Here is a 16,768-nt window from a genome sequence, read left to right as displayed (position 1 = left end):
GCGCGAACCGGGCGCGGTCACGTGACGCGCGCGGCGGCACAAAATGGCGGCGGCCGCAACATGGCGCGGGCAGGGGGCAGAAGAACGAGGAACGAGCAGCGGCGCCGGGACGATCGTTAATTTAATAGAAACCGGATCGCGACACCCCCGTACAGTCCCGTGCGACACCGCCGGTGCTCCCCCCCCATCCCCCGTCCGCACCCTCCCCACCCCCGGCGCTGGTCCTGAGTCCTCGCCCCGCGGGGCGCCCGGTGCCGGTTGGGTCCCGGCCGTGCCGGTTCGGTCCCGGCGCGGTCGCGGCTTGCCCGGGCCCCGCGGGCGGCGGCGCCCATATAAAAGTGTCCAGGTCTCACAGAGACAGAACGGGCCCGCGGCGGGGCCCTCACAGCTCGTCCCGCGGGGCCGCCTCCGCCTCCTCGGGCTCGGCCTCGGGCTCCTCCTCATCCTCCTCTTCCTCGTCCCCGTCGCCATCATCGTCCCCTTCCTCTTCCTTCTGCTGCTTCTCCTCCTCCTCCTGCTTCTTCCGCTGCTCCTCGTCCTGCTGCTCCTTCATCTTCCTCTCTGCGTCCTGGGGGAAGGGGCGCGGAGGTCACTGGGGGTCCTGGGGGCTGGTGACCCCACATTCGGTGTCCCCTCGGTGTCCCCACATCTCACCTCGGTGCCCCCCCCGTCTCACCTTGGTGGCCCCCCAGGTCTCGTTCCCGATCTCCTCCGCCAGTTTCTCATCGTCCGTGATCAGGAAGTTGTCAAAGATGGTGCCAGACTTCACCTGCGGGCACGGCCGAGTCAGGGGGCTCTGCTGCCCCCCAGGACCCCCCCGGGACCCCCCCGGGACCCCCCCTCACCTGCCAGAGGTCCAGCCCGATGACCCCGAAGCTGTCGTAGGAGTAGAGCAGGGGGTCGGGGCTGTACTCGGGGTTGTCGATCTCGGGGTGCACCCACTTGCCCTTGTAGTCGGGGTTGTCGATCTGCTGCGGCCTCCACTCGCCCTGGGGGGCACGGGGGGCTCAGGGGGGGCTCAGGGGGGGCTCAGCCCCTTCCCCAGCCCCCCCCCGCGGCCCCCAGGCCTCACCTTGTACTCGGGGTTCTGGATCACGGGCGGCTCCCACTCCCCGTCCATCTCCTCGTCCCAATCCTCCGGCTTCTTGGCGTCGGGGTCGGGGATGTGCTCGGGTTTGTCCCAGTCCTGTGAGGGGGTCGGGGGACTCAGGGGGCTGCTGTGACCCCCCAAATGCTGCTATGACCCCCAGAAACCTGCTGTGACCCCCAGGATGGTGTCACAGACCCCCCTCAACTCCCCAGTCCATTCTCCCTTTAATCCTCCTGGGATTTTATTAGAAAACCCCCCAAAACTCATGGAAACCCCCAAGTTCCTCCCAGCTCCTCCCTCAAACCCCTCAGGGCTCCCCCCAGCCCCCCAAATCCCACCAGCGCTCTACCAAAGCTCCCCCTGCCCACCTCGGGCTTGGTGTCCTCGGGGTCATCGATCTTGGCCCTCTCGTCCCAGTCGTCGGGTTTCTTGGCCTCGGGGTCTTTGATCTTTTTGGGGGGCAGGAAATCCCAGTCCTCCTCCAGGCTCCCCGACTCCACGCGGGCGTTGTCGATCTTCACCTCGTAGGTGTTGTCGGGCCGCAGCACCAGCGTGTACAGGTGGGTGAACTCGTCATCCTGGGGGCACAGGGGGGCTCAGCAGGGCTGGACACCCCCAAACGGGGACAGCAGCACCCCCAGAGCCCCCCAGACCCACCTTGCAGCGGATGTCCTTGTTGATCAACACGTTCTTGCCTTTGTAGTTGAAGATCACGTGAACCTTCTTGGTACCAGGGCCGCAGATGTCGGGGCCTGGGGGGCACATTGAGGGTCAGAGAGGGTCTGAGCCCACCCTGAGGGGGCTGGGGGATCAGGGGGACACCCACCGAACATGATGTTGTACTCGGAGTCGCCGTGCATGTCCTCCTGGCTCAGGCTGGCCGGGAAGAGCTTGACGTAGCCGCCGCCGCAGTCGATGTTCTGCTCGTGCTTCACAGTGAACTGCACCACCAGCGTCTTGTCGCGGTTGCTGAAGGGCTCGAAGCGCGAGGACAGGGCGTAGAACCGGGCGTCCTGGCTCGTCTGGATCCCTGCGGGACGTGGGGCGTGGTGGGGAAATGGGGGAAAAAACCCCAGCCCGGAGCTCTTCCCCCACCTGCCGGGAGCCCGGCTCACCTTTGTCCTTCTCGGCGTCGCCGTAGAACTTGCCGGCGGTGAGGACGAAGCGCCCGTAGTCGGGTTTGTGCTTGGATTCCACCCACCGGCGGGTCCAGGCGTCTGTCAGGGGGCAGGGTCAGCACGCGGAGCTCCTGCAGGCCCGGCTCCCTGCGCCCCAAACCCCTCCTGGTCCCACCAGGAGCTCAGGGCAGCTCTCTTTGCTGCGTGGTTTTAGGGTTGCAGAGGAAAGCAAAGTCCCCCAGGAGCACCCATGTGGCTGCTGTGCTGCTCACAATCCTTTTCCTGCTGCTCGTGCACCTGCTCTGCCTGCCCAGGGCTGACCCTGAGCACCCTCATCCTCCCTGTCCCCGCACCTGAGGAGCGGCTCCTGCGTCCCCTGTCACCCCAAAGAGCACACGGGGTCCCCCGTTCTCTCCCCTCATAGAGCACACAAAGATAAAGATCCCTTCTTTTTCCCTCACAGATCACAGGGCAGTCTCTCCATTCTCCCCTCACAGAACAGAGAAATCCCCCATTCTTTCTTTAAAGAACACAGGAGGATCACTCCACTTTTCCTTCACGGATCGGGTTGGGAGGGGGGTTCACTCAATTTTCTCCCCTCAGAGAACACCACGCCTCCCCCCCCTTTCTCCCCTCAGAAGTCACAGGGGGTCTTCCCATTCTCTCCCCTCACAGATCACAGGAGGATCCCCCCACTCTCCCTTCAGAAAAGACGGGAAGGCCCCTCCATTCTCTCCCCTCACAAAACACTGGAGCGTCCTCCCATCCACCTGCCTCCCCTCAGACTCCCCCCAGCCCCCTCAGGCACCGCCCCCCCAACCCCTTCACCTCAGGAGCCCCCCCCAGGCCCCGCCCTCAGCGACCCCCGCCCCGGCCCCTCCCTCACCTCCATCCCCGAACTCCTCGCGGAAGAACTGGGTGGGGCCGGCGGCCGCCAGGAGGGCTCCGAGGAGGAGGGGGGTGAGGACGCTGAGGGGGCTCATGGCGGGGAGGGATCAGGGCACACTCGCTCCGTCCGTCCTGGCCCGGCGCCGCCCGGCACTGCGGAGGGGGGAGGAGGTGCCACCGCCTTTTGTACTCCCACCGCCCCTCGCCCTGCCTCCGCCGCGCTGCCATTGGCCCGAGCCCGCGCGCGGCCCTCTCCCATTGGCCGAGCGCCCGCCCGCCGGCGGCGACGGCGCCCCCGAACGTTGGCGTCCCAGATGGCCGCTTCCCATTGGCTGAGCGTGGCGGCCAATGAAGAGCGACCACGCGTTCGGTGGGAGACGCCCCTCCCGCCCCCCGCCTCGCTCCGGGGGTCACGTGGGGGCGCGCGCTCTTAAAGGGACAGGCCCGGGAGTGGGGGAAGTGGAGGAAATAAAGAGGAAATTGGGAGTATGGGCAGGGAGCAACGGACACGCGGCGTGGAGCGGTCTCGTGTTCGCCTCTGCTTTCATACAGCGTCGTGACGCGGGGATGATGTCATTGATTAAGCGATGTCACGGCAGGTGTGCGCCCAAGGAAGGTGAACCCAGGCCGGGGGCTGCTCTAAGGAAGCTCTGGGCCGAATCAGCCCGCTGGGAGTCCGCGGTGGAGCCGCTTCCCACCGCATGACGTCACTGCGCACCTCCGTGACGTCACGGCGCCCCCTCAGCCACCTGTACTCCCCGCCACACCCAACATGGCGCCCAGCACGCCCGGCACGGGGCTTGCGCCACACCCAAGATGGCGACCTCCCCACCTCCGTCCTCCCGGCGCGGCACTTCCGGTGTGCCGGGATCACTTCCGGCCATGGCGCCCAGCGTGGCGGAGCGGCTGCTGGAGCGGCTGGGCCAGGCCGCGGCCCCGGGCGGGCTCTGCAGCCTCGAGGCCGCCGCCCAGCTCGGGGTGGACCACCAGACTCTCGTGGGCGCCGTGAAAAGCCTCCAGGCGCTGGGCGAGGTGCGGGCGGCGGGGCCGGGCGGGCGCGGGGCAGCCCCGGTTACCGGCGGCGGCCGCGCTGACGGCGGTGCCCGGTGCAGGTGATCGAGGCGGAGGCGCGGACGGCCACGCGATGGGAGCTGAGCGCCGAGGGCGAGGAGGTGCTGCGGGACGGCAGCCCCGAGGTGCGGCTGTTCCGGAGCCTCCCCGAGGAGGGGCTGCCGCAGGCCGAGGCCATGGTGGGTACCGGCGGCACCGGGGGCGGCACCGGCGGGCCCCGCCGCGCCCCTCACGGCCGCTGTGTCCCCGCAGAAGCTGCCCGGGGGCTCCTTGGGCTTCAGCAAGGCCATGGCCAACAAGTGGGTGCGCCTCGATAAGGGAGCGGCCGGCGGGCCCCGCGTGCTCCGCGCCGTGAGTGACCGGGGGATCCCGGGAACCGGGAGTGACCGGGGGGCGGGCGGGGGTCCCGGGAGGGGGCACGGGGGGTCCCGGGAGGGCTGGGGGTGGATGGGTGGGGGTCCCTGTAATGTTGGGAGGGGATGGGCCAGGGTCTCCATGAACGAGGGGGGACAAACGGGCTCCGTGTGCATCAGCCGTGTTTGGGGAGGGCTCTGCTGCCCCCGGGGTCCCCGTTGGGCCGTGCCCACCCCCGTGCCCCCCCAGGTGCCCTCGGTGCAGGACGCGGTGCAGGAGCAGCTGGGCCAGGTGAGGGCCGGGGGGGCCCTGCCCGAGCGGGAGCGCTCCGAGCTCAAGAGGAGGAAGCTGCTGCTGGAAGTGTGAGTGGGGCCGGGCAAATCCGCGTTTGTCGCTCCTGAGTGACACAATTGTGCTCGTTAATTGGCGCTGTGGGGTGCTCGTTAATCAGTTTTCAGTCTGATCCCTGCTCTTAAGTCCTTTTGTCAGGATGGGGATATCCCAGTTTCCCAGGCTTTTGTTTTTCTCAGTATTTGCTGATTTTTCTGTCCTTGATGGGCCATAAATTCGAGGCCTTTCTGCCGCGTTTTCAAACCCTTTTGGTTTCATTTACTGGAGATAAATTCAGTAAAATCAAGATTTTCACCGTGTAACAGCCCCATGAAAGGCTCTGTGTAAAACTTGTGCGGGTGAAACGTTAAATAAAGAAAGTGAAGGTGGTCATTAATGAAATTAGCGTTAATTAAAGCAGCCGGTGAGGATCCAACACCCCCCTCGCCCCCCAGGACCCTCAAATCCTTCTGGATCCGCAAGGGCAGCGCCTTCAGCACGGCCGTGGCGCGCGCCGAGAGCGGAAGCTCACCCCGGACATGATCGCCACGTAGGTGCCCCCCAAACCCCCCCGGGCCCCCCCCGGGCCTGCGCTGACCCCCGGCCCGTCCTGCAGGGGCTCCTGGCGCCGGCTGCCCTTCAAACCCTACAACTTCTGCGCGCTGGGGCTGCCCCCGGCCTGCGGGCACCTGCACCCGCTGCTCAAGGTGCGCTCGGAGCTGCGCCAGATCTTCCTGGAGATGGGGTGAGCGGGGGGCTCCGGGCGGGGGGGGCGCGGGGCCCGCCGCCCCCGCGTGAACGTGGGCGCGCCCCCAGGTTCACGGAGATGCCCACGGATAACTTCGTGGAGAGCTCCTTCTGGAACTTCGACGCGCTCTTCCAGCCGCAGCAGCACCCGGCGCGCGACCAGCACGACACCTTCTTCCTGCTGGGTGGGTGCTGGGGGGGCCTGCTGAGCCCCCCCGAGCCCCTGTGCCCACCCCAGAGCCCCTGTGCCCACCCCACACCCCTCTGATCACCCCAAATCCCTCTGACAAACCCCTCTGAGCCCCCACAAATGCCCCTCAAAGCCCGCCCCTCACCTTTTTGCCCCCCCAGACCCCCCCTCACCTTTTTGCCCCCCCAGACCCCGCGAAGCCCCCCAGTTGCCCCCCGGCTACTCCTCCAAGGTGAAGAAGGTGCACTCGCAGGGAGGCTACGGCTCACAGGGGTGAGACCCCGACCTGGGGGGCGATTCAGGGGGGTCCCACGTGTGTCCCCAACCCCCCTGAGCCCCCTCTGTGCCCCCCCGCCAGGTACAGGTACGAGTGGAAGGTGGAGGAGGCAAAGAAGAACCTGCTGAGGACGCACACCACGTCAGCCAGTGCCCGCGCCCTGTTCCAGCTGGCACGGCAGGTCTGGGGGCTTTGGGGGGTCTGGGGGCTCTGGGGGCCTTGGCAGGGTCTGGGGGATACAGCCACGAGGAAGAACAGAGGGATTTTGAGGGGGGATTAATGGGATTTGGGGTGTCAGTGGGATTTGGGGTGCTCAGAGCAATGTAGGATGCTCAGCGTGGTTCAGGAAACCCAGAACAACTTGGGGGAAATCAGAGCAGCTGTGGGGCAGTCTGGGGGTCCCGGCTGCCCCCTCAGCCCTCTGTTCTCCCCCCAGGAGAAGTTCAGCCCCGTGAAATATTTCTCCATCGACCGCGTGTTCCGCAACGAGAGCCTGGACGCGACGCACCTGGCCGAGTTCCACCAGGTGGAGGGGCTGGTGGCCGACCGGGGGCTCACCCTGGGCCACCTCATGGGCATCCTGCGGCAGTTCTTCACCAAGCTGGGTACGCGGGGGGCGCCGGGGGGGACCCCAGGCCCGTGTGAGCCCCCCTGAGCCCCGGTGTGCCCGGAGGGATCTCGCAGCTGCGCTTCAAACCCGCCTACAACCCCTACACCGAGCCCAGCATGGAGGTGTTCAGCTACCACGAGGGTGAGCTTGGGGGGTCCCCCTTGGGAGCGGGGGGGTCTGAGCGCTCCCCAGTATGGGGAGGGGGTCTGTGGGGTCCTCACTTGCCCCCCTCGCCCCCCCAGGGCTGAAGAAGTGGGTGGAGGTGGGGAACTCGGGGGTCTTCCGCCCCGAGCTGCTGCTGCCCATGGGGCTCCCTGAGAACGTCTCGGTCATCGCCTGGGGGCTCTCGCTGGAGCGGTGAGTGGGGGTCTCGTGGGGGGGGACCCTGCTGTGGGCCCATCGCAGCCCCCCGCCCACTGACCCCCGTCTCCCCCAGACCCACCATGATCAAATACGGCATCAACAACATCCGGGAGCTCGTGGGGCACCGCGTCAACCTGCAGATGGTCTACGACAGCCCCATGTGCCGCCTGGACGTGTGACCCCCTCCCCACCCGGGGCTCCCCTCATTTTGGGGAGGGGTCCCCACCACAAATAAAGCCCGGTGTCCTGCGCTGCCTGTGTGTGTGCTGGGGAAAGGAACCGCGTGGGGCGGTGTTTGGGGAGAGTTTACTGTCACCTTGTGGTGTCGCACGGCGCTGGGGAAGCCGAGACCCTCCCGGGACCCCCGAGACCTTCCCGGGACCCCAGAGATCCGCCCGGGACCCCCGAGACCTTCCCGGGACCCCCGAGATCCGCCCGGGACACCTCGGCTCTTTCCGCCTTTCCCGCCACCGCCTTTAGTGCCCGGCGATTGGCCCACGCAGGTGCCAATCATCCCCTGGGCCCCCTTCAGGCTCCAATCAGCAGCTCCGAGGTGTGAATGGCGGGCGCTGATTGGGCGGTGGCGGTGCCCGCTCAGCGTGAGGCCTGTGTGGTGAGGGGCGGCCGAGGGTCCCAGGTACGGCCCCGAACTGGCACCGGGCCGGGCTTAGTGCCCCGAACCCACCCCGGAGCCCGGCCCGAGCCCGCTTAGTGTCCCGAACCCACCCCGGAGCCCGGCTTAGTGCCCCCAGCCCACGCCGGGACCCCGGCCTCAGCTCGGGGCTCCCTCCCTGCAGCCCCCCGGGGCCGGGATGTCGCGGGAGGAGCCTGAGGGTCCCGAACCGGAGGCGGCGGCGGGCGGGAGCCCCTTCCCGGCGGAGCTGGGTGAGGACGAGCCCCCCGGCGAGGAGCCGGACAGGTACCACCTTCACCTTCACCTGTGGAATGAAAATGGAGAAAAAGGAGCAGGGGGACGCAACGGCGGCCGGGGCAGTGAGGGGAGGGGGGACACACGTGCCACCACGTTAATTGGAGGGTAATTCTCAATTAACGGGACGGACAGGGCTGCCACAGGGCACAGCCTGTCCCTGTCCCGGTGGTGTGTGACCCTGACAGGGTGCAGAGCCCCGAAGGGGGTCCCTGTCCTTGTGTAATGCATGGCCCTAATGGGGCAGAAATGTCCCTTACCCTGTCCCTGTGTGATCCATGCCCCTCACGCAGTCCCTGTGGGATCCATGGCCCTCATGGGGCGGGCATCCCTGTCCTGATGTGAGCCATTCCTGTGATGGGGTGCTGGTGTCCCTTGCCCTGTCCCCATGGGTTCCGTGCCCCTCATAGAGGGGTCCCTGTGTGATCCCCACCCCCGATGGGGCCCCTGTCCCCGTGGGCTCCATGCGCTGTCCCCCGCCCCTCGTGAGGCTCCCGTGTTCCGGCCGAGGCCATGCGCGGGGCCAGCGCTGGGTCCCCGCTCCTCTCTCTTGTTCGCCTCGCTGGACGCCGCCGTGGGGAGGCTGCAGCAGCGGGCGCAGGACGCGCTCAGCCGCCTCAACAGCGGCCGCGAGGAAGCGCACACGGAGCTGAGCGGCGTCAGGGACAGCCTGCTGCTCAAGGTAAGCCCGGAGCGGTCCCCTCCTTCCCCCCGGGGCGCGGGGGACCGCGTTATTCCGCCCGCTTTGGCGGGACGAGGGAGGCAGAGCCCGGGCGCGGCGGAGGCAGCTGCGGAGCCCGGCCGGGGGGAGCCCCCCGAGCCCCCGCGGGGGCGGCCGCAGCTGCCTCCGGCCCCGCTTCCAGCGGCCCCCGCTGTCCCCCCGCTGTCCCCGCGGTGTCCCCCTTGTCCCCACGCTGCCCTCGCGCCGGACTCGGTCCCCAGGCCCCCGCGCAGATGGCGGCCCGGCCCGGCAGCTGCGGCCCGCGCGCTGACCCGGCGCCGGTGGCCGCCGCGACCGGCGCTGCGGCTACCGGGGCGCAGCTGGCGGCGGCCGGGCCAGGCCGGGAGCGGCGCCAGCGCGGGCGGGCGCAGCTGCCCCCCGGCCCGGGACGGCGGCCGTGCCAGCGCCGGGACGAGCCGCGGCCCCCGCTCGGGCAGGTCTCGGAGCTGGCGGAGCAGCTGGAGGAGCGGCTCTTCCACCGCTACGGCTTGCACAACGGGCTGATCCAGGAGCGGCTGCAGGCGCTCGGCGAGGTGCTGGAGCGCGTGGAGGAGGTGCAGGCGGAGCTGCGCCGCATCTGCTGCACCGTGGAGGCGGCGTATCAGGAGCTCTGCCTGCAGCCCGAGGCCTGAGGGCACCCCCAGACCTGAGCGGGACCCCCGAACCCACCCGGCTGTGCCGGGCCAAAGGGGCGTTTTGGCCCCAAAGGGCTTTGCTGTTGCTGTTGCTGTTGGTGGTTGGAACAAATAAAGGGCTGAAGCCGACCCAAACGCTCGATGGGGGGGCTGTGATGGGCTGGGGCCCCCCTGGCAGGTTAATCAATACTGACGAGCAGGGCTGGCATGGAGGGGCTGTCCCACCGTTTATTGGCCACGGGGATGGCAAAGGCACCGGGGTGGCACCGACACGGCACCCAGCACCAGTGGGGTCCCCTGAAGTGACACCGAGTCCTGTCAGTGACACCGAGTCCCGTTGGTGACGGGAGGTTTGCTCGGTGCCGTTGGGTCCCATCAAGGACACAAGTTGTGCTTGGTGACACCGGGTCCCGCCAGTGCCACGAGCGTTGCTTCGGGTGACACCGAGTCCCGTGGGTGACGTGAGGCCTGGCTGGTGACACAAGGTCCCATCAGTGACACCGGCTCCTGCCAGTGCCACTGGATCCCTTCTGGGGATACCTGGGTCCGGTTGGTGACGCTGGGTCCTGTCAGCGCCGCCATCTCCTCACATCCCTTGCCATGAGGAGCAGAGCCGGTCCCCACCGGTGCCACCGGTGCCACCACGTCCCCACTACGTCCCCTTGGCCGGGGCAAAGGCCTGGATGCCGGTGATGGCGCGGCCCAGGATCAGCGCGTGGATGTCGTGGGTGCCTGCGGGGATCACCGCGCCTCAGTAGGACCCCCCAAACCCCTGGGGGACCCCCGTGCCCCCTCCCCGCCGTACCCTCGTAGGTGTTGACGGCCTCGAGGTTCATGAGGTGCCGGATCACGTGGAACTCGTCGCAGATGCCGTTGCCCCCCAGCATGTCCCGCGCGTCCCTGGCGATGGCCAGCGCCTTCCCGCACGAGTTCCGCTTCAGCATGGACACCATCTCGGGGGCGGCCCTGCGGGGACACGGACGGGGACACGCTGACCCCCTCCGGGACCCCCTGGCCCCCCTGGGGACAGCGCCACCCACCTGCCCTCGTCCTTGAGGCGGCCGAGCCGCAGGCAGGCGTGCAGCCCCAGCGTGATCTCCGTCACCATGTCCGCCAGCTTCTTCTGCACCAGCTGGTTCCGGGCCAGCGGGCCCCCAAACTGCTTCCTGCGGGCCAGGGCAGGGGGCACTGAGGTTTGGGGGGTGCTGGGGGGCGGCGGGACCCCCCAGAGTGCCCCCAGCCCCCGTTACCTGTCCAGCACGTATTGCCGCACCGTCTCCAGGCAGGCCTCGGCGGCACCCAGAGCGCCCCAGGCGATGCCATAACGGGCCTGGGTCAGGCAGCCAAAGGGGCCCTGGGGGACAGGGGGTGTCACTGGGACCCCCCGTCCCACCGGGACCCCCTGTCCCACCGGGGATGCCCTGGCTCCCTCCTCACCGCCAGCCCCTCGGCGTTGGGCAGCACGTTCTCCTCGGGCACCTCCACGTCGTCCAGCAGGATCATCCCGGTGGTCGAGGCCCGCAGGGAGAACTTGCCCTCGATTTTGGGGGTGCTGAGCCCGGGGGTCCCGCGCTCCACCAGGAAGCCCCGGACCCGCCCGTCCTCCTCGCAGCGGGCCCACACCACGCACAGGTCGGCTATGGGCGAGTTGGTGATCCTGGGCAGGCCGGGGAGGGTCAAGGGGAGCTCTGGGGGTCCCCCCGTGTCCCCCTCACCCCAGCTCCGAGGCTCACCAGGTCTTGGAGCCGCGCAGGGTGTAGGTGCCGGCGCTGGGGTTGTGCCGTGCCCGCGTCTCCATGCGCCCCGGGTCGCTCCCGTGGTTGGGCTCCGTCAGCCCGAAGCAGCCCACGAGCTCCCCCCGAGCTGGGGAGGGGGCGTCAGGGGTGCCCTGGGGACCACGACAGCCCTCGTGCCCCCCACTCCCCCTCCAACCCCCCCGGTGCTGCCTCCCACCCCCCAAGGCCCCCCCGGCCGCGCGGGGGTCTCACCGAGGCGGGGCAGGAAGCGCTGCCGCTGGGCGGGGGTCCCGTAGGCCCACAGCGGGTACATGACCAGCGAGGACTGCACGCTGAGCACCGAGCGGTAGCTGCTGTCCACCCGCTCCAGCTCCCGCGTCACCAGCCCGTAGCCCACCGAGGTGGTGCCCGCGCAGCCGTACCCTGCGGGGACCCCCGGGGTCACACAGGGACCCCCACGGGTCACACAGGGACCCCCGGGGCACACAGAGACCCCCGGGTCACACAGGGACCCCCGGGGCACACAGGATCCCCAAGGGGCACACAGGGACCCCCCGGGTCACACAGGGACCCCCGGGGCACACAGGGATCCCCAAGGGGCACACAGGGACCCCCGGGGTCACACAGGGACCCCCGGGTCACACAGGGACCCCCGGGTCACACAGAGACCCCCGGGTCACACAGGGACCCCCGGGGCACACAGGGACCCCCACGGGTCACACAGGGACCCCCGGGGCACACAGGGACCCCTGGGTCACACAGGACCCCTCAAGGACCCTCCCCTGACACACAGCCCCACCCTGGGGACAGCGCCACCCCCCTGAACCCCCAGTGTCACCCCAGAACTGCCCCTGCGAGCCCCCCGAGTGCCCCCCCAGAGCCCCCAGACCCCCTCCCTGACCCCCAGAGCCCCCCCAGGGCCGTCCCCCACCCCTGAGCACCCCGGGGGGAGTCCCTGAGCACCCCGCGCCCCCCCCTGGTGTCCCCAAATCCCCCCCGGGGGTCCCCAGGGCCCCCTGACCTTGAATGGTGGGGCCCAGCAGCCCCAGTTCTCCCAGCTCAGTCACGATCTCCCGGTCAAACACTGGGGGGGCAAGGTGCGGGTCGGGGGGGGCAGCGGGGGCACCCCCTGGGCGAATCCGGGGGTCCCCCACAGCCCTGCCCCCACCCTGGGCCTGTGGGAGGGGACGGGGAGAGGATTTGGGGGCATTGGAGGGAGTTTGGGGCGGTTTGGGGGGGTTTGGGGGATACCAAAACTCCCCATTTTTGGCACCGGGGCGAATGGGGGGGTCGGGCAGGTTTGGGGGGACACTGGGGGGTTTGGTGCCCTGGTGGGGACCGGCCCCGGGGGCTTCTGGTGGGTCTGGGGGCTCTCGGGCTGTACCGGGGGGGTCGGTCGGTACCGGGGGGTCGGGCAGCCTGGGGCCGTTTCGGGGGGCGGTTTTTGGGGTACCCTCGTGGCGGTTGGCGTGCAGCACGCGGGGCAGCAGCCGCTCCTGGCAGTATTTGCGCGTCGTGTCCCGCAGCAGCCGCTCCTCGGCGCTCAGCAGCCCCTCCAGCCCCAGCGCGTCCTGCCAGTCGAACGGGGCGGCGACTGGGGGGGGCAACACCGGGAGGGGGGGTCAGTACCGGGAGAGGGGGGGGGAAGCACCGGGAGGGGTGGGGGGGTCAGCACCGGGGACTCCCGGTGTCCTCCCCCCCATCGCTGCCAATCCCGGGGGTCCTGGGGGGTCCGGCCCTCTCGCCCCCCCCGCACTCACCCTGTGCGCGGGGGGGCCCGGTGCCCCCCCACCGGACACCGCTCCGGGCCGGGCGCGACAGGCGGGCGGCCAAACGCAGCGCCATGGGGGGCTGGGGGCGCACGGCGGGGTCAGCGACCCCCGGGGCTCACCCCGGGTACCGCCAAGTCCCGACAGAGACCCCCTTGGAACCCCAAGTCCCGCCAGAGACCCCCTCTGAACCCCCAATTCCCGCCAGAGCCCCCCCAATTCACTCCCGAGACCACCGGGGACCCCCAAGCGCTGCCCGAGAGGGCCCCGACCCCCCGAAATCCCCCGCAGCAGCCGCCAAAGCCCCCCCGGTGCCCCCCGGTGCCCCCGGACCGTTCGGGCTCAGCGGCGGCGAACGGACCCGGTACAGCCGTGACGTCACGGGGGGTGGGGGGGGCGTGGCGGGGGCGTGGCGGGAAAACAGCGCCGTTAACCCGCGAGTGTCCGGGCTCGGGGATGGGGGGTCCCGGGGCCGTGACACCCCCAAACCCCTGCCCGGGGGTCCCGGGGCGATGGCCGCGCGCCAGGACGGGTGTCCCCCCGTGCCGGTGCCCCCGCCCCCGGTGTCCCCCCCGAAGCACGGCCGGGCTCGGTGCTGTACAGCCTTTATTGGTCCCCGGGGCCCCCCGGCCCCCCGGCCCGGGGGGCGTTTGCATAGCGAGAACGGGGGGGGGAGGGGACTGCGATGATGTCACGGGGGAGGTGGTGATGTCACCGGCTTGGCTGGCCCTGGTGTGACGTCACCACCGTGTGGAAACCGGGCATAGCCGCACCCCCCCCCCGTTCGGGGGTCACTGCCGATGTGACATCACGGCTGTGATGTCACCACTCAAAATCCAGTCTGTGATGCAACAGCCGTGACGTCATCTATCCCGCCGCAGCCGTGACGTCAGCACGCCCTTCCCCGAGTGACATCAGAGCAGCGCCCGTGCCCCTCCCGTGACATGGGTGCTGTGACGTCATCGCCGCTCTGACGTCAACACCGGGAGCCAAAACCGGGGGCAAACGGGAGACCGGGGTGGGGGGGGAGGGGGGCGTCGCCCTGGGGGGGGGGGGGGATTGTCCGGGTCGATGACATCACACCGGGGGCGGTGCCGGGTCGGTGACGTCACACGGGGGGGTGTCACAGTATTAACCCTTGGCGTACTCGGGGAGGGGCCGGGGGGGCGCGACCCCCGCATGCCTGGGGGTCCCGGGGTGCCCCCCCCTATTTACAACCGGGGCTCCGGGGCGGGATGGGGCTCGGGTGAAGCTCAGCGCGCGGGGGGGCCCGCGGCGCTGCGGGGGTCCCCGGGGGTCGCCCCGGGCCCCACCACCACGATGGGCACCGGGGCCGCCGCCCCGCGCTCGTGCTCCTGCACCGGGCTCAGCGCCTTGGGCGGGCCCCGCGCCCCCCGCTCGGGCTCCTCCGCTCCCGGCGGCGGCGGCTCCGGCCCGGGGGGGCCCCGAGCAGCAGCGGCAGCTCCTGCCGGCCCAGGCGGCGAGCGGGGGCCGCGGGCGGCGGCGGCGGCTCGGCCGGGCCCTCGCCGTCCCACTCGGCCAAGCTCTGCAGCGGCGGCTCGGCCGGGAAGTCCTTGCGGGGCGGCTCCAGCCCCAGCTTGCGCGGCGGCCCCGGCGCCGCCTTCTCGGGGAGCCCGCGGCGGGCGAGGCGCGGCGACTCGGCGGCCTTGGGGTGCAGCTTGGCGGGGAAGGCGGGCGGCGAGGCGGCGGGCGGCGAGGGCGTGTGGGCGAGCGGCGAGAGCGGGATGCTGCCGGCGGAGCGGCACCGCGCCGCCCGGTACTGCCGCTGCAGCTTCGGCGACAGCCCCTGCAGGGAGCTCGGCCGCAGGTGCGGCCCCGCCGGCGACGGCGGAGCGCTGGAGCCCGGAGAGCTGCTGGGCGGGGAGGCCCCTGCGCGGAACGGGGTCAGAGCGGGGGGGACGGGACCGGGCATTGAGCACCGCGACCGGGCACCGGGCATTGAGCACCGGGCACCAAGTACCGGACATTGAGCACCGGGTACCGGGCATTGAGCACCGGCACCGGGCACCAAGTACCGGGCATTGAGCACCGGGCACCGGGCATTGAGCACCGGGTACCGGGCATTGAGCACCGGGCACCAAGTACCGGGCATTGAGCACCGGGTACCGGGCATTGAGCACCGGCACCGGGCACCAAGTACCGGGCATTGAGCACCGGGTACCGGGCATTGAGCACCGGGCACCGAGTACCGGACATTGAGCACCGGGTACCGGGCATTGAGCACCGGCACCGGGCACCAAGTACCGGGCATTGAGCACCGGGTACCGGGCATTGAGAACCGGGCACCGGGACCAGGCACCTAGAGCGGGCACCGGCACCGAGCACCGAACACCGGTCACCGGGACCGGGCACCGCGCCCCGTTCCCGTGACCACGCCCCGTTCCCAAGGCCCCGCCCCTTTCCCGGTACCGTTCGCCCCCTCGGCCCCGCCCCCTCCCTCGGCCCCGCCCCTTACCGGGTTCGCGCGCCCGCGCGTGCGTGGGGGAGGCGGGCAGCGAGTCGGAGGAGGAGAGCGAGCGGCTCAGTGACGTCAGCGAGCGGCTCGTGTGCAGCAGCGAGGCCTGGCGCGCCAGGTGCCGGAACAGCGCGCTGCGCCGCCTGGCGGCCGGGAGGACCGTCAGCACCCCGGGGCCTCCCGGTGAGCCCCGTGCCCCCCGGGCCCCCCGGGCCCCGTGCCCACCTCTCGTGGCCGCTCCCGGTGCCCCCCCGCCGGTTCCTCCGGGCCATCTTGGCGCGGGCGCTGCGGCGCCGCGCGGGGCCCAGGCGGATCGAGGTGTTCTCCAGCGGCGTCGTTGTCACCAGCACCTTGGTCCCGCTCTGCGCGACAGCGGGTCACGGGCGCGACCCCAACACCCGCCCCCCCCCCACCGGGGCTCACCCCCTGGTCGTGGCTGACCTGCCATGACCCTGCCGTGACCCACGACCCCCCAACCTCTGACCCCGGTGCCCCCCGGTGCCCCCACCTTGAGGATGAGCTCCACCACCTCGGTGTGCACCAGCCCGTGCACCGGCTCCCCGTTCACGTGCGTGATCAGGTCCCCTGCGCACAGCCCGGCCTCCTGCGCGGGGCCGCCCTCCTCCACGTGCTGCCCCCCAAAAACCGGGGTCACCCACGGGGCACGGGACCCCCGGGCCCCCCCCATGTCCCCAAACCGGAGTCACCCATGGCGCACCCGCATCACCGCGCCCCCCAGCTGTCCCCCCGCCCGTCCTCCCGTGTCCCGCTGTGTCCCCACGGGTCCCCCCGTGTCCCCTGACCCAAGTGACACTGGGCGCTGCCCCCCCAACAGAAACCTTGTCCCCCCCTTGTCCCCAACCCGCCCATGTCCCCCCTTGTCCCTGTCCCGAGTGCTGCTCCCCGCCCCAAAAATCCGCTGTGCCCGCGTCACCTCGTGTGTCCCCAGTGTCCCCAGTGTCCCCGTGTCCCCCCCATGTCCCCGGTGTCCCCCCGCTGTCCCTGACCCAGACGACGTGGTGCACGCTGTACACGTCGCTGTCGCCCAGGTAGACGCGGATGGCTCTCAGGGTGAAGCCGAATTTCTTGCCGGGCCGGGGGATGGCGATGGGCGAGCGCGGCGGCGCCGCCACGGCCGGGGCGAGCTCCCGGCCCGGGGACGAGTCCCGCGACGAGGGGTCCGAGGACAGCGAGCGCGGCGACATCGGGCTGCCCAGGGGGGACGAGCCGGGCGCCTCCCCTGCGCCCCCAGAGCCCGCTGAGCGACCCCCCGAACCCCCCGAAACCCGGGGGACCCCCGAGCCCGCAGGGCAGCGGGGACACCCCACCCGTGGCACTGGGGGTCCAACCACTCACAAAACTCCCCAAGTGAGACCCCAAACCCACGGGGTCCCAGCACCCACAGAAACCCCAGAGACCCCAAACCCACGGGGTCGGGGGTCCCAGCACCCATGGAACCCCCCAA

At 70.6% G+C, this 16,768-nt stretch overlaps 5 protein-coding genes across 8 annotated transcripts; 2 read left to right on the top strand and 3 right to left on the bottom strand.

Annotated features, from left to right (window-relative positions):
• Positions 1–192: 192 nt before the first annotated feature.
• On the bottom strand, positions 193–3,253 carry CALR (calreticulin). The gene is made up of 9 exons (XM_030970153.1): positions 3,095–3,253; positions 2,206–2,307; positions 1,917–2,120; positions 1,748–1,842; positions 1,459–1,668; positions 1,073–1,186; positions 846–989; positions 677–769; positions 193–568 (listed from the first exon to the last, which is right to left on the bottom strand). Exons 1-9 carry the CDS (start codon positions 3,189–3,191, stop codon positions 383–385), a joined length of 1,245 nt encoding a protein of 414 aa, XP_030826013.1. The 5' UTR covers positions 3,192–3,253; the 3' UTR covers positions 193–382.
• Positions 3,254–3,938: 685 nt separating this feature from the next.
• On the top strand, positions 3,939–7,288 carry FARSA (phenylalanyl-tRNA synthetase subunit alpha). The gene is given in 14 exon segments (XM_030970156.1): positions 3,939–4,128; positions 4,209–4,346; positions 4,420–4,518; positions 4,771–4,883; positions 5,307–5,358; positions 5,361–5,401; positions 5,468–5,596; positions 5,668–5,787; positions 5,978–6,061; positions 6,147–6,246; positions 6,502–6,670; positions 6,739–6,816; positions 6,918–7,032; positions 7,112–7,288. Coding segments are annotated over 14 exon segments (1,494 nt in total). The 5' UTR covers positions 3,939–3,978; the 3' UTR covers positions 7,218–7,288.
• A 371-nt stretch (positions 7,289–7,659) lies between these two features.
• Positions 7,660–9,457, top strand: SYCE2 (synaptonemal complex central element protein 2). 2 transcript variants are annotated; one of them, XM_030970155.1, is made up of 3 exons: positions 7,660–7,957; positions 8,477–8,648; positions 9,125–9,457. In XM_030970155.1, the coding sequence occupies exons 1-3, from the start codon at positions 7,851–7,853 to the stop codon at positions 9,317–9,319; spliced, it is 474 nt and encodes a 157-aa protein (XP_030826015.1). In that variant the 5' UTR covers positions 7,660–7,850; the 3' UTR covers positions 9,320–9,457. The 2 variants fall into 2 exon arrangements, with proteins under 2 accessions (XP_030826015.1, XP_030826014.1); XM_030970154.1 differs by lacking the exon at positions 7,660–7,957 and having other exon boundaries at positions 8,058–8,648.
• GCDH (glutaryl-CoA dehydrogenase) lies at positions 9,455–15,316 on the bottom strand. 3 transcript variants are annotated; one of them, XM_030970152.1, is made up of 11 exons: positions 15,304–15,316; positions 12,819–12,909; positions 12,512–12,652; positions 12,080–12,142; positions 11,311–11,481; positions 11,056–11,185; positions 10,760–10,979; positions 10,573–10,676; positions 10,363–10,488; positions 10,128–10,288; positions 9,455–10,054 (listed from the first exon to the last, which is right to left on the bottom strand). In XM_030970152.1, exons 2-11 carry the CDS (start codon positions 12,901–12,903, stop codon positions 9,975–9,977), a joined length of 1,281 nt encoding a protein of 426 aa, XP_030826012.1. In that variant the 5' UTR covers positions 12,904–12,909; positions 15,304–15,316; the 3' UTR covers positions 9,455–9,974. The 3 variants fall into 3 exon arrangements, with proteins under 3 accessions (XP_030826012.1, XP_030826011.1, XP_030826010.1); XM_030970151.1 differs by lacking the exon at positions 15,304–15,316 and adding an exon at positions 13,189–13,206; XM_030970150.1 differs by lacking the exon at positions 15,304–15,316 and adding an exon at positions 13,161–13,192 and having other exon boundaries at positions 9,456–10,054.
• Positions 14,194–15,213, bottom strand: LOC115916427 (splicing factor 3A subunit 2-like). The gene has a single exon (XM_030970139.1). The coding sequence runs from the start codon at positions 15,118–15,120 to the stop codon at positions 14,194–14,196; it is 927 nt and encodes a 308-aa protein (XP_030825999.1). The 5' UTR covers positions 15,121–15,213.
• Positions 15,317–16,768: the final 1,452 nt, after the last annotated feature.

Source organism: Camarhynchus parvulus, unplaced genomic scaffold (genome assembly GCF_901933205.1).
Source record: "Camarhynchus parvulus unplaced genomic scaffold, STF_HiC, whole genome shotgun sequence".
NCBI classification, from domain to species: domain Eukaryota; kingdom Metazoa; phylum Chordata; class Aves; order Passeriformes; family Thraupidae; genus Camarhynchus; species Camarhynchus parvulus.
Note: the sequence above shows the minus strand (reverse complement) of the source record. Positions and strands in the feature narration are given on the sequence as shown.